At 46.3% G+C, this 16,003-nt stretch overlaps 1 protein-coding gene across 1 annotated transcript in view; it reads left to right on the forward strand.

The window, feature by feature from the left end:
* The first annotated feature begins 1,657 nt into the window (after positions 1-1,657).
* The window catches only part of GHITM (growth hormone inducible transmembrane protein), a 28,496-nt gene continuing 14,150 nt past the window's right edge, over positions 1,658-16,003 (forward strand). The window contains exons 1-4 of the mRNA XM_060241047.1: positions 1,658-1,822; positions 10,395-10,550; positions 12,969-13,068; positions 14,328-14,439. Coding sequence (XP_060097030.1) covers positions 10,419-10,550; positions 12,969-13,068; positions 14,328-14,439 — 344 coding nt within the window. The 5' untranslated portion in view covers positions 1,658-1,822; positions 10,395-10,418. The remainder of the gene's footprint in view (positions 1,823-10,394; positions 10,551-12,968; positions 13,069-14,327; positions 14,440-16,003) is intronic.

The raw sequence follows: 16,003 nt of genomic DNA on the forward strand, positions 1-16,003 counted from the left end.
TAAATGCCTTCCCTCCACTGGAAATAATGAGGGATACGGGCACCTTCTTTGTGGGCTCATAGAATTGGACCTCCTGGGCCAATCTTTTTGACACTTGGAGGGTGTTTTGAGGAGAGGCACTAGCAGCTATGCTGCAAATTTGGTGCCTCTACCTCAAAAAACAGCCCCCCCCCAGTCCCAGATACCCGTGGATCACCTCTCAATTATTCCCTATGGCAATCGGTCTCCACAGGAAATAATGAGTGCTCTATAGACATTTCCCTCACCCTGAAGCAGGGGAAGGGCGTCCAAACCGAGGATGCCCTGCCCCCATCTGGGGTGTGGCAACCCTATCTCACCTAGAGGTTGGCCACAATAACTTCTGTAGACATGATGGGATTGCCAGGTGAGGCAAGGAGAATTTGAACTCGCTTCCACACTGGAGATCAGAAAATGGCTGCAACAGAGGGTTGATTTCATGACATTATAATCTGCTGAAGTCCCTCCCCTTCCTGACCCCGTCCCCTCAGGCTCCACCCCTAAATCTCCAGGAACTTCCTAACCAGAGGTGGCAGCAATAATGCACAAATGGTTCCTCCCAATGAACAGTACATACACTTTACCCTCCTCCGATGTTGGATGTGTTCCGCATTGCAGTTTTTTTCTGCAATGCCCACAAGTCAAATTGATCTGTGAGCCTAAGCCCTTTTATTGAGATGGGCAGCTTGTTGACACCCCTTAAGACGCAGCTTTACGTACACTTGCTCGGGAGTAAACCCCACTTAACATGACTCGCTTCCAGGCTGTCAAGCCCCAGGTGGGGGCAGGGGATCCCCCGGTTTGGAGGCCCTCCCCCCTCGCGCTTCAGGGTCATCAGAAAGCCTGGGGGGGAAATGACTGCTGGCCACTCCATTATTCCCTATGGAGACGGATTCCCATAGGGTATAGTGGAGAATCGATCCACGGGTATCTGGGGCTCGGGGGGGGGCTGTTTTTGGAGGGAGAGGCATTAAATCTTCAGCATAGCATCCAGTACCTCTCCTCAAAAGACCCTCCCAGTTTCAAAAGGATTGGAGCAGGGGGTCCAATTCTATGAGCCCCCAAAGAAGTTGCCCCTATCCTTCATTATTTGCAAATGAAGGGAAGAAATTTAAAAGGAGTGCGGTTCCTTTAACAGTGATGGCCAGAACTCTCTTTGGAGTTCAATTATGCCTGTCACACCCTTGCTCCCGGCTCCACCCCCACTGTCTCCTGGCTCCACCCCCACTGTCTCCTGGCTCCACCCCCAAAGTCCCCAGATATTTCTTGAATTGGGCTTGGAAGCCTAGGTGAGTGGCTGCGCACCGCAGGCAGGAACTCCAATGCGTGGTTCTTCCGCATAGGATTCCGCATCCAACTTATGGAGCTTGACTCTTATCGAGCGCTAAGGCTTTCCTGGGCTCGACTCCAGCTGCATAGCAGCTGCCCCGCGAGAACTGTCAGGAGACGCCCCTTCCCCGAGAAACTGACCCCTGACCCTCCTTCAGACGCGCCGTTTTTCCACTGCCCACACCAAACATGGCCGACTGCCTTTCCCGTCCCCCAACGAAAGATGGACGCCTCCTTGCTTTCGACGGGAGGATCCAGAATCTTCCTCCGGCGCTTTGGCACCCCCCCCCCTTTCCCAGCCACCGGAACCTCTTCCGCCCTCACTCAAGATGGACGCCGGGGAAACTGCGCGTACTCTCCCCTGCAGGGCGCCCGGGAGTCACGTGAGCGACGCCGAGCGCCTGGGAGGAGTCGCGAGGGAGGGCACGTGACGCGCTCGCGGCCGAGGCAGTTGCGACGCAGGAGGCGCGGAGAGGTGAGCGGGGGGTCGTCGAAGGGGGGCGCGCGGCTGTGGGGCTGTGAGGGGACCCCTGTGGGGCGCGCTCCCTCTTCCCTGTGCCCCATTGGGGAGAAAGCGGGGCTTGCTGCGTCGTTAGAATGAGGCGGGCTCTGACCTTCCCTGCCTGTCTATCATCTCTTTCTCTCTCTCGTCCTGCAGAGCAAAGTAGGAGTCAAGGGCTCCTTTAAGATCAACAAAGTTGAACTGGTCTGGACTGACTGATATGGTGTGACTGTTGTACATCTAATATATGCTGAACCTCATCAGTAATATATACTAGGGTTGCCAAGTCCAATTCAAGAAATATCTGGGGACTTTGGGGGCGGAGCCAGGAGACATTGGGGGCGGAGCCAGGAACAAGGCTGCGACAAGCATAATTGAACTCCCAAGGGCCTTCACATTCAAAGGGATGGCACACCTTTCCAATTCCTTCCATAGGAAATAATGAAGGATAGGGGCACCTTCTTTGGGGGCTCGTAGAATTGGACCCCCTGGTCCAATCTTTTTGAAACTTGGGGGGTATTTGGGGAGAGGCACTAGATTATACTGAAAATTTAGTGCCTCTACCTCAAAAAACAGCCCTCCCAAGAGCCCCAGATACCCGCAGATCAATTCTCCATGATTTTCTATGGGAATAAATCTCCATAGGGAATAAAAGAGTTCCCAGCAGACATTTCCCTCCCCTCCCCCCGCTTTCTGATGACCCTGAAGCGGGGGGAGGGTCTCCAAACCGGGAGATCCCCTGCCCCCACCTGGGGATTGGCAACCCTAATATATACTAATATATATATACAGTAATATATACTGAAGTGAGGTAATACCAAATATGATTAGCACCAGATTGTTTAAACTGTTCTAATTGTTCAGTTTGTTTTAATTCTACAACAAAGCAGGAGTCAAGTGGCACTTTTAAGACCAACCAGCACAGTGAGCAAAGCAATACATAGCTGGTAGGCAGTGGCCCAGAATGCAACATGGTACAGATTTAAGAACCAATGACAGTGAAGTGAAATTATCCTGGTAGGCAGTGGTTTAGAATGTAAAATGGTACAATGACAATATTAAAATTAACAAATTGAGCAAACCTTTGATCTGAGTAGCATGATTGTACATTTTAATTGTACAGTTGTTCTGATTTTACTGGTTGTGAGCCGCCATGAGCTTTCTTCGGCGGGGAGGGCGGGATATAAATCCAATAAACCTATAAGTCTTCTTTGTTCTACTGCTTCAGACCGACACGACTGCCCACTTGGATCTCTCTCTCTGTGTATACCAGGGTGGCCAAAGTAAGAGCCACAGAGAAGAAACGTCAGATGTCTGAGAGCCACAAGACAGGAACATCAGATGTCTGAGAGTCGCAAGTCAGGAAGGAAGGAAAGCAAATAGATGGGAGGGGGAAAGAAAGCAACTTTAAATGCATTCTCCAAGCTGCCAGCTGGAAGCAACAAATGCCTTCTCCAAGCTGGCCAATGGGGCACTGAGGGCTTCAGGAGCCGCACTATATGTGTGAAAGAGAGCCACATGTGGCTTCCGAGCCAGTTTGGCCACCCCCAGTATACGCTATATTGGGGGTGGCCAAACTGTGGCTTGGGCGCTGCATGTGGATCTTTCGCACATATTGTGTGGTTCTCGAAGCCCCCATCGCCCTGTCAGCCAGCTTGGAGAAGGCATTTGTTGCTTTCAAACACTTCTCCAAGCCAGAATGCAGCTTGGAGAATGCATTTAAAGTTGCTTTCTTTCCACCTTATCTATCTCATCTATCTGTCCTTCCCTCCCTCTTTTGCTGGGACACTTATTCTGTGCGGCTCTTACGTTAAGCAAGTTTGACCACCCCTGCGCTATACGTTATGGAGTGTGTGGATAGAAAAATAGGCAGATAAGATATAGAGCTAGATATATGTAGTTTTATATACAGGTTTACATACATGCTCTATATGTTATATAGTAAAGTCTTATTTGGCCTTTTCTCCAAGGAGCTCAATGTGGCATGCCTCACATGCCCCTCCCCCAATTTCTCCTTACAACAACCCTGTATGAGGTTGTTGTGATGCTGAGACAGGGCGACGGACCCAGGCGTACTCAGTGAATTTCATGGCAAGCCGGGATTTAAACTTCTTTTTCTGGGAGCCTGATTCAGCACCTGGACTTCTGCTGCACTGTCTTATTTTTTGTACTGTGTCTCCTCTCCTTTCCAGAAAAGAAACAAACAGAAGGTGAAAGAAATCATGAGCCATTTAATGGTATTTTCATGGCGTGAGGGGTCTGTGGGGTTGAGTGGCTAGACTGGGTGGATTGGTAGTTGGCAGGCCCTGGTCTGAATGGCCTGGGCAAGCCTGACCTTGTTAGCTCTTGAAAGCTTAGCACAGGGATGGCCAAACTGGCTCGGGAGAACATATTATGTGGCTCTTGAAGCCCCCACTGTCCTATTGGCAAGCTTGGAGAAGACATTTGTCTCTTTCAATCGCTTCTTCAAGCCAAGGCAGCTTGGAGAACACATTTAAAGTTGCTTTCTTTCCGCCTCTCTCTTCCCCTACTCATCTATCTGTCTTCCTTCCTGTCTCGTGGCTCTCAAACATCTGACATTCCTGTCTTGCGTCTCTCAGACATCTAGCATTTATTCAATGTGGCTCTTACATTAAACAAGTTTGGCATCCCTGTCTTAGCAGGATCAGCCCTGGTTAATACCTGGATGGGAGACCACTGTGGAAGTCCGGGGTTGCTACACGGAGGCGGGCATGGCAACCCACCCCAGGGCTTTTCTTGAGCAGGAATGCACAGAAATTCACTTCCAACTGGCTTGGTGTCAGGGGTGTGTGGCCTGATATGCAAATGAGTGCCTGGTGGGCTTTGTCTACAAAACAGCCCTGTGTGAAACAATGGTGACATCAGGGGGTGTGGCCTGATATGCAAATGAGTGCCTGCTGGGCTTTTTCTACCCAAAACAGCCCTGGACCCACCTCTTTTTGCCTCTTGCCTTGAAAATCCTACGAGGTTTGCCATAACTCTGCTTAGACTAGACAGCCCTTTACGCACACAATATTTTGGAGACTCAGGTTTGTTCATTTCATTTGTTTTATTTCTGTACTGCCTTTTTTCACTAGATCTCAGTTTGGCTGTGAAACTTGCAAGCTGACCTTGGCTGGCTTGCCTTCTTTTGAGAGCCAGTTTGGTGTAGTGGTTAAATGTGTGGACTCTTAGCTGGGCGAACCGGGTTTGATTCCCCACTCCTCCACTTGCAGCTGCTGGCATGACTTTGGGTCAGCCATAGCTTTCGTAGGAGTTGTCCTTGAAAGGGCAGCTGCTGTAAGAGCTCTCTTTGCCCCACCTACCTCACAGGGTGTCTGGTGGGGTGGGGAGGGGGAAAGAAGATTGTGACCACTCTGAGACTCAGAGTATAGGGTGGGATATAAATCCAATGTCATCTTTTTCTGCCTAACCTCCCTCCTTTGTTGAGAGGACAGGGGAAAACTGTGGATGCTGCTTTTAGCTCCCTGGATGAAAATGGAGAGAGAAATGTACAAGATAATACATTTTTCTCGTCACATCTTTTCTTGCATGTTCCCTAATGTGGTTTTATTAGTTATTGTGCTTAACTGTATTGTGGTAAGTCAGCCTCAGCGACATTTCTTCTAGAGAGTGCACCAAATGATTTTTAAAAATTTAATCCCTTCTAAAGTATATGCTCATTTTAGTTAAAAGCTTATTCTTTATATAGAAACGATTCTTTCTAATCAGGCCAGTGTGATGCAGCTGTCAAAAAAAAATAATATTCAAAATATAACTGGTGGTGTGAAAAAAAGTTTATTTAGAATCTACATGTGAATTTAAGGCATTGTGTGTGTTAACTCAGTAGTAATACATTTCTGGATATTTACTGAACAGCTATCGGACCACAGTTCTAATAACGCTTTGGTCTTGGTGCTAAGAAACTGCTTAATTCTATAGAATTAATTCTGTAGAATTGGGGTGGTCAACCTGCACCTCGGGAGCCGCGTGTGTCTCTTTCACACATTGTGTGGCTCTCCAAGTCCCCACTACCCATCAGCTGGCTTGGAGAAGGCATTTCTCTCTTTAAATCACTTCGCCGAGCCAGCTGGCGCCTTGGAGAATGCATTTAAAGTTAAAGTTGCTTTCTTTCCACCTGTCCTCCCTTCGTCTATTTGCCTTCCTTCCTGTCTTGCAGCTTTCAAACCTCTGACGTTTGTTCTATGCGGCTCTTACATTAAATGAGTTTAGCCACCCCTGTTCTATATTATTCATTTAGTTGTGTGTTTCTAGTATTAGCGCGTTTCTAGTATTAAAAAAAAACTAGTATGCCCTTGCATATGCTCCTCCCATGCTTAATGCTTTATGACATCATTTAACTTTGACTCAGCTCTTGCTTGCTGCCAACCCTCACGATGGCCCTGTAGCCTGTAGTGTGAAATGTTACTCTGGCTTGCATCATTTCGTTGGCAGTCACCTCTTTTTGTTTGAAAGGCTTTGGAGAAACGAAGGCCCCTTTTTTAAATTTGAAAACAAACAAAAAAGTACATTCTGGGATCTATTTCTAGGCCACAAATAATCCTTGTAAAAAGTTTCCAAGTAAGAATTTGTCCTGCTTTTTTTTTTCCTATCAGATAAAAGGAACTTCATTGAACAAATGATTTCATTCCAGTCGACATCAAAAACAATCCCGTATTATATCTTTCCAATTACTCAAAGATGGAGGTTTTTTATCTTTCCGTTTCGTAGCCCTAGTTCTTGCTCCCCCTTTTTGAATAACAAACACTCCAAATTAGTCATTTCTCAGCCACTGCCTATCAACATGTGGGAAGTACTCCATAGTTTTTAGTAGTTCAGAAGTAACCAGATGGTTTTTTGTAGAATATATAATACATTTAAACCATACTTCTTAAGGCTGAGGAACGAATGCTGCATGAATTATTTTTCGTTTGGCACTTCTGTGGGAGTCATTTCCCAGGTCTGATTCTCAGGGGGTTTCCTTCGATCAGGGCTGTGATTGCTACAAGTGCTGTGTAATGGAATCCATCATGCCGCTTCCCAGTTCTTTTCCTACTTAAAATAAAAACGAGAGGAAACAGTACAATACCAGAATAGGTACGTCTTTTGAGGAGAATTGTTGTCAGGTGTACAAATGGATGGCAAACAACTCAATTCGAATATATTCCTTTATTTATACCCCATTTTCCATCCCAACGGGGACCAAAATCAGTTTACATCATTCTCCTTTACTTCGTGTTATATCTTTTAGCCATTTTCTATGTTGGACACGAGTAGGGACGCCAGCTGCATCCTATAATTTGTTTGCTTTTTGAGATGGAAGTCAGGAACGGTGTTTGTTTTTTGCTAATTCAGAAAATCAGATGTTCAGAACGCCACATAGCAAGGTTTAAAGTGGATACTACTACTGGCTATAGGTTCCTTCAGCCCTCTATTCCTCTGTGCTGTAATTAAATTATAGCTACATAAAGTGATTGCTGCCTATTCATCAGGGAAGCAGAAGGTGTGCCCACATGCAGCTCTTTGTAAAGGTATCTGACACTTTCCCAAACGCTGTAACAACGCGTCCGCCCACTTCTATTCCTGCCAGGGTGGACTTACATTAAATCACAGTTTTCTCCACAAAAGCCCATTCTTACTAGTTGTCAATAACCTTAGTATTTATAACTCGGATAAAGGGTTCATTTTTAGATTAATAACTCTTCAGGTTAGTTTTAGAGTTCCAGCAGAAAATTAACGATGGCTATTTCCCATTTGAAATGGGAAATTATGAACTAATTGCGAGATGAATTGTTTCCGGTTTCATTGGTTAATCATTCATATTTGTATAAATGTTTTGCCGTTCCTTATTGGAAGGAGAAAAATAATCATTGACAGTAACCGTTTAAATTGTTTTAGTCAGCTAGAACAATATCATATAAAACAATATTGTATACAGCATGGCCAGTGGCTGGGGCTGATGGGAGCTGTAGGCAAAAAGCATCTGGAGAGCTACCGTTGGCCACCCGTTATATAGCATGCGTATTCTTGCATTTCCTTAAACATCCATAAGGCGTCGCAGAGCTCTTAAGACTTTTGGAGTATTCTGCGCAAAAAAAGTTTCACACTTAGTTGTAATGCTTGCCCCTCCCTCCTCAACACTTAGCTTGTAACATCTCCTCCTTATCCAGATCTCTTCCACCCCAAACAAATTTCTCTTCATTGAACTTCTTGAAACTTAGTTTTTAAGGGTTCTATGTACATAAATTTGCAGAGGAACAATAGGATTGGGGTTGCTTTCTTAAAACTCTTGTGTTTATTTTAAAATATTTTTGCTCTTAAGAAGAGGGATGTCTTAAGAGCTCTGCAGGTACAAATTCACACTTTTGAGAACTGCAAAATCAAGCATTTGTGACGGTATCTTCTAGCTAGAAACCTCCCGCAGTCTTATCTTGCAAGAACCTCTGGGTGAACATGACATCGTACCCTAATGAATGAATTAATAAAATTGCATGAATATACAGTTTCATACTGTAGAATTAAAAATGAATCCTTATTTCATGATGGAAGATCTTTAGGGCTATGATGTATCTTAAATAGAAAGCTATCTTTAGATAGATTTTTTTTTTCTTCAAAGCATCTTATCAAACAATCCAGTTTAAATTTTAAAATTCTGATTTAAATTTAAAAAAAAAATCATTGATTTTTATCCACCCTGGTTACTAGCATACCATATCCTATCAACAGATCAGACAGTTAAAAGTCATGTTATCTACATGACCCATTTTAAAGGATTTGTGTCTAATATCCTTAATGAAGGCTTCTTCCTGTGTGCTGCTCGCACTTTTGATTCAGGGAGTCAGAGAGAGAAACCCTTTTGAGCGAAGTAATGGCTTGACTTCTCTCTTCTCAAACCACTCCCCCCCCCCCCCACCAAGCACACCCACACAATAGGCTATGGTGGTGGTAAGTTCCATCATTGCGGCTAGTTTGTGGTGACCTTTAAGGCAGCAGTACCCAGCTTGCTCGGGGAAAGTGTAGATGACTGGGGAAGGCAATGGCAAACCACCTTGTAAAAAGTCTGCCGTGAAAATGTTGTGAAAGCAATGTCACCCCAGAGTCGGAAACGACTGGTGCTTGCACAGGGGACCTTTCCTTTCCCCAACCTTTTTTGCACGAGGGACCATTTGTGGAAGACAGATTTTCCACGGATTTGGGGGGGGGGGTGGTTTCAGGATGATACAGTCGTGTACTTTATTTCTGAAGTGTTTGATGTGGAGGTGAAGTATACAGACTCTGGGAGAACCGGGTTGGATTCCCCACTCCTCCCCTTGCACCTGCTGGAATGGTCTTGGGTTAGCCATAGCTCTCACAGAGTTGTCCTTGAAAGGGCAGCTGCTGTGAAAGCTCTCTCAGCCCCACCCACCTCACAGGGCGTCTGTTGTTGGGGAGGAAGGTCAAGGAGATTGTGAGCCGCTCTGAGGCGCTGAAATTCGGAGCGGAGGGCAGGATATAAATCTAATGTCTTCTTATTACTACTACATTGTAATATATAATGAAATAATTATACAGCTTAAGGCCTGGCTGCTAACAGGCCATGGACCAGTAACGGTCCATAGACTGGGGGTTGGGGACCCTGCTTTAAGGTTCTCTGCAAGAGATGCTAACGGATGGTTTGCCGTTGCCCACTTTTGCATAGTGACCCTGGACTTCCTTGGAGTTCTCCCATCCAATTATTAACTAAAAAACTTTTTTTGTAGCAGGAACTCCTTTGCATATTAGGCCACACACCCCTGAAGTAACCAGTCCTCCAAGAGCTGACAAGGCTCTTAGTACAGAATGTACTGCAAGCTCCAGGAGGACTGGCTACATCAGTGGGGTGTGGCCTAATATGCACAGGAGTTCCTGCTACAGAAAAAGCCTTCCTTCTGGCAGTTGGAGGAGCCAGCCTGGGAATCCATACCCTTTCAGGAATTCCCTTTCTGTGAAGTTCTCACTCCTCCGCCTTGTGGTAAGAACTACAAGGGGCGTGCGTTGAAGGGGCCTTGCAAGAGAAGCGCGTGGCACCTCTTTTTAGCGGCACCCTTTCAAAGGTCGGAGGAGGAAAAAGAATCCAGATGCCTCTTTCTGTCCCCTCGTGCGAAGGCCGTCTACTTCTGTACGTGTGACCGGTTTCTACACTTTAGACAGATGGTAGAGCAGTTCTTCCAGCATGGCAAAAAGTCTGTAGAATTCTGTTTTATGAGCAGTGCCTCTTTTTAAACATTTTCCTCTGCGTGTATTTAAAATGAAGGTCGTGACGTGATGTTCTTTGGGTGCAGAGTGTTCCACGTTGAATCTCGAGGTCCTTTGTCTGAACGAGTGCCCTGCTTTGAGGCCATCAAGAGCTGCTGTCTATTAAAAGAGCCGTTGGCTGGGCCCAAGAGACCTTGAGTACAAGGCAGCTTCCAATGTTGAACTGTTGCTACGCTTGCAAGCAGGCTCCGGCTCTGTTCTTTCTGTCGTGCTTCTGCGTTTGTCATAGTTTTGCTATGAGATCTTCACTTTGGCTTTTAAATCCTTACAGAGTTTGCCCCTGACGGTCACAGGCATGTTTGCAGCAAGGCTGGTGTGCCTTCGGGCCTTCCCGTTCCACAGTCTCCGCCCAGCACTTTCTCAGTTTTCACCTGCCTTGAGGAATTCCACTCTGAAGACGAATCAGTGTCTCTTGCAGCCTTATCGGGTAAGAACATAAGAGAAGCCCTGTTGGATCAGGCCAATGGCCCATCCAGTCCAACACTCTGTGTCACATAAGAACATAAAGAGAAGCCATGTTGGATAAGGCCAAGGCTCATCCAGTCCAACACTCTGTGTCACATAAGAACATAAGAGAAGCCATGTTGGATCAGGCCAAGGCTCATCCAGTCCAACACTCTGTGTCACATAAGAACATAAGAGAAGCCATATTGGATCAGGCCAGTGGCCCATCCAGTCCAACACTCTGTGTCACATAAGAACATAAGAGAAGCCATGTTGGATCAGGCCAGTGGCCCATCCAGTCCAACACTCTGTGTCACATAAGAACATAAGAGAAGCCATGTTGGATCAGGCCAAGGCTCATCCAGTCCAACACTCTGTCACATAAGAGAAGCCATGTTGGATCAGGCCAAGGCTCATCCAGTCCAACACTCTGTGTCACATAAGAACATAAGAGAAGCCATGTTGGATCAGGCCAATGGCCCATCCAGTCCAACACTCTGTCACACAGTGGCCAAAAAACCAGGTGCCATCAAGAGGTCCACCAGTGGGGCCAGAACTCTAGAAGCCCTTCCACGGTTGCCCCCCCCCCCACAAGCACCAAGAATGCAGAGCATCAGAGCCCCAGACAGAGTTCCAGCAATACACTGTGGCTAATATCCACTGATGGACCTCTGCTCCATATGTTTATCCAGTCCCCTCTTGAAACTGTCTGTGCTGACAGCCGTCTCCACTTCCTGTGGCAGTGAATTCCATGTGTTAATCACCATTTGGGTGAAGAAATAATCATCCTTTGGGTGAAGAAAGTAACTGCAATTTGTTTTATAAGGGACTGTATCCAGAGGACAGCACGAATCAAGTATGGTGGTATCAGTCTGGCTAACAGCCTAATATGGCCTTGAGTGTACTGCTAGGAACTGGGCATGTCTCGTTCTACGCTGGCCTACCCTCGGGTCTGACCCGGAAGCTTCAGCAGGTCCAGAATGCAGCGGCGCAAGTCCTGATGGGAGTGCCACAGATGGCACACATTCAACCTGTGCTGTGCCAGCTACACTGGCTTCCTGTCGAGTACCGAGTCAAATTCAAGGTTTAAGGCCTTAAGCTGTCTCGGAGTGACATATCTATGGGACCGCCTCCTCTGCTATGACCCGGGAAGGGCATTGCCCTCTACTGGCAGGAGTTTGCTGGTGACCTCTGGCCCTAAAGAGGTCTGGGTGTCCTCCGCAAGGGCGAGGACTTTTTCAGTCCTGTCCCCAACCTGGTAGAATGCTCTGCTGGAAGACGCCATTGTGAGATCTTTTGCGGTTCTGCAGGGCCTGTAAGGCAGAGATGTTCCTCCAGGATTTTGTGTGAGAGCAGTGACGGTCGCTGAGCTGGCACCTCTCTCCTCCGTACCCTTTTCAAGGGTCCCCTTACATCCAATCCAGCATCTAAAATCTGGACTTGCAGTACTTGAATAAGACTGTAAAATATTTGTGAGATCTTTTACGGTTCCACAGGGCCTGTAAGGCAGAGATGTTCCACCAGGCTTTTGCTTGAGGGCAGCAATTATCAAAGCCCCCCCCCCCCCCCCCAATCCAGTCCAGCACCTAAAACCTGGACTTGCAGTACTTGAATTAAGATGCCATTGGGATTTATATGTTGATTCTAGCTGAATTGACTTTATTGGTTCAATGACTGTATATTTTTTTGTTGTTGTACAATGCTTAGAGCCAGCACTAACCAAGGTAGAGCAATTCAGCAAGTGGAATAAATAATAATGATAGTCCTTCTGCCTAAAACAGAACAGAAAGAAGGTGTCTTGTGCGTGGTTAAAACTGTGGGATGTTTCTCTGGTTTTAGCAGTAGGTGACTTGAAAGATCTCTGCCTGATATCCTGAAGAGCCACTGCCAACCAGAATAGACAGTACTGACCTTGATAGACTAGGGAATCTGACTTGGTATGAGGAAACTTCATACCTTCACGCGAAGGTCTCCTTTGTTGCTTCCTCTCATTTTTGCCTCCACCAGTCAAACACCTGCTGCTAAGCATCAGGGAACATTTAAAAGGATGGGGATTCAGCACGGGGTGGTGGATTGTGTCTGAAGAGATAGCTACATGGGATACATCCCTTTCTTCAGGACTAAAAAAGAACACTTCCCTCTTGAAACAACCGTTTGAATCCAGCCCTTAGAATTTCTTATGTCTTGCGGGGAAGGGGGTGTGTCTTCGTTGGCACACTTATGGTGCACACAGCAAAACACGGTCTTGGAAAGTTCTGACTCCAGCTGTCTTTCCCTTGGGCTGTTTCCTTTGTCACTTGTGTTTACTTAACTGTCTTTCCCTTGGACTATTTACTTTGTCACTTGTGTTTACTTAACAGCATATAATTCACTGTTCTTCCTTTGATTTTGCTTGCATCAGGGATATGCCACCAAAGCCAGGATGGGTTTCCGCCGGGGGAAACTTGGTCAAGAAATAAAGGAAGCGGCTTTTGAACCCTCAGTGGAAAGGTTCTTCAAAGGTATGCTTACGCACATATGTGTATGTTTTCTGACACCAACTGATGTTGTGTCATTTGCAGATAGAGGGTAGAACAGAACTTAGGGCGGATAAAAACCAAGAGAGAAATGGAAAAAAAACCAAAATTGACTATATGCATTTTTCTTGAAGATGAAAGGGCTTGTAAATTTCTGGGGGTGGGCCCTGGCTTGGGATTCTCTTCTCTGGCAGTTCCCCGCATACCATGTAGATCCGTAGAAATATGGGAAGTGCCTGTCACATCATTTTGCTAGCCGTTTTATGCCACAAAAAGAATCATGGCAAAAATCGGCGCAAGGGTTCATATAGGATGAGCTGTGGGTCATGAATGGGTGTTAAGGATAAGAACCAGCATCGTGAATTTTTAACCCAGTAGCAAACGGGTCACCAGTGGACTAATTTCTGAACTCTGCTCAGGCCAGAGTGTTCAAGAGATAAGGTGTTCCAGGTGTAGGGGTGCTAACTGGATCACTTCCCAAGCTGTCTTCAAGGACAGCCCCACACAGACAAGGGGCAGTAGTCCACTACAGGATCCCGGTTTGTGAGAGAAATGAACCCCAGTTCATTTGGGTGGCTGCAGTTCAGATGTCTCAACAGGTCAGAGTTTGATTGACTCAGAAACCGTCAAACACCGTGCTGTCGAGGGCTGGAGGGAGATGAGAGGGAGTACGTGAAACCAGCTACAAATTGTACTGGGACCTTTTGCAAAGTTGTGTTTGTCGTGAGTCTGAATGCAGCCATGATGTGATATTAAACACGGACTGATCTCGCACTAGGGCTTGTTCCGGGTAGAGAACCCTTTTGCCCCCGCTGCTTCTCTCGGTTTTCGCACAAACTGCCCCGGAGCTGTGAGTTGGCGTGCCGCTTTTCTGTGGCAAGCGGAAACCGCTTGTAAGAGGATCTCGCTTGCTGTGGAAAAATGGTTTGTCAGCTCGCAGCTCCGAGGCAGCTTGTGCGAAAAGCAAGAGAAGCGCCGGGAGCAAAAGGGCTCTCCGCCTGGAACAAGCCTAGTGCGAAATCGGTCCTGAATTCTTATCCCTAGAAAGAGACACGATTTATGAAATGTAATTCAAAATACTAAGCTTGAAATCTGTCATATTTTATCAAAACATAGCAGGTCTTTAGAATCCAGAAAGGAAGGTTTGTCCTTACAGAAGAAACTTGGAAGTTCCGTTAGGTGTTTGAAGCTGGGAGGAGGGGAAAGCAATTTAAGCCATATAATTATTGACTTTTATTTACCAGCGGATCAGATGGGGAGATGGTTCGTGGCCGGAGGTGCTGTCGTCGGCCTTGGAGCTCTCTGCTATTATGGCCTGGGGTTGTCTGACGAGGTTGGAGCCATCGACAAAGCCGTGTAAGCAAACATACCTAAAACATGTCAGGGGAGAGGCGATAGGGTGGCAGAACAAGCAGGACCCACCCCAGTCTATTTTTACAGGAATGTTTTCAAAGTACATTTGTTGTCCATGGATTGTGAGTCTGGGATGTGCACACCTGTCTGTTGTCTTGGGGGTTTTTTTTCTCTCCATTGCCTACATTCGTCTTCAGGATGGGAGGATGGAGATAATTGTAATAATAAGATATTGGATTTATATCCCTCCCTTCACTCTGAATCTCAGAGTGGCTCACAATCTCTTTTACCTTCCTCCCCTACAAAAAAACACCCTGGGAGGTAGATGGGGCTGAGAGAGCTCTCCCAGAAGCTGCCCTTTCAAGGGCAACTCCGCAAAAGCTATAGCTAAACCAAGGCCATTCCAGCAGCTGCAAGTGGAGGAGTGGGGAATCAAACCCAGTTTTCCCGGATAAGAGTCCACGCACTTAACCACTACATCAAACTGGCTCCCAAAATGCAACTTTGGGGAAACAAGGCATAACTCCAACTGTAGTAATCGATTCTAGATTTTTCCAGTTGGACGGGGTGAGAATCGAATATTGAAATGGTTGTAGTAAGCTTACAGTCGGTTTGAAATAGACTTCTGTTACTGCAGGGAGACATACAGTGGGTTGGATTTTAGTGTTCTGCTAACTAGGAAGCCTCTTTGGCTACCCAGAAGTCTTCATGCTTAGCTGAGAAGAGTGGAAGTAGGGTACAGCCAGGGCTTTTTTTGTAGCAGGAACTCCTTTGCATATTAGGCCACACCCCCTGATGTAGCCAATCCTCCAAGAGCTTACAGGGCTCTTAGTACAGGGCCTACTGGAAGCTCCAGGAGGATTGGCTACATCAGAGGGTGTGGCCTAATATGCAAAGGAGTTCCTGCTACAAAAAAAGGTATCATACAGCCAAGTACGTTGCTGTGGTTAGTATTAGTAGACAGTAGTGCCAAAACACTTGAAATGCTTCATGTGAAGTAACTAGACCTGTTAACTTTATTAATTTACAAATGAATTGGCTAGTGAAGGCACTTGAGCCCGAAAGATTCTACAAATCTCTCTTTGTTATTTCAGTAAGCGTAAAGACGATACCGAATACACAGCATACAAAAAAATCACATAGGAACAGGATCCATCAGGGACTGAAAATACAGTCCTCAGTACTTAGTCCTTCATTCCTTTTGTTCAGTTCTCCGTGTTATCCAATTTCCTTAAAAAGATCAGGCTCCAAGGGTGATTTTCCTTACATGCCAGTCGACTTTTGGATCGCGTTTCGCATGAAACGCTTTCTCATAGAGCCAATCTGCTCTGCATCCTTTTGACGTCACCTAAGACCGCTTGATTACATTCTCACTCAAGGCACAAGCTCAGTCGAGTGATATCGTCTTTGCGCTTACTGAAATAACAGAGAGAGACTTTATTTTATTGAGGGTTTTGCACACAGTGTTTGTTGTTTTTCTGCTGTTATATACACTTTAATTATGACCCCATCAGTGGAGTGGCTTGCAGTCTCCAAGTGTTTTGTGATTGGCCCCTGAGCTAGATGG

Source organism: Heteronotia binoei, chromosome 6 (genome assembly GCF_032191835.1).
Source record: "Heteronotia binoei isolate CCM8104 ecotype False Entrance Well chromosome 6, APGP_CSIRO_Hbin_v1, whole genome shotgun sequence".
Lineage (NCBI taxonomy): Eukaryota > Metazoa > Chordata > Lepidosauria > Squamata > Gekkonidae > Heteronotia > Heteronotia binoei.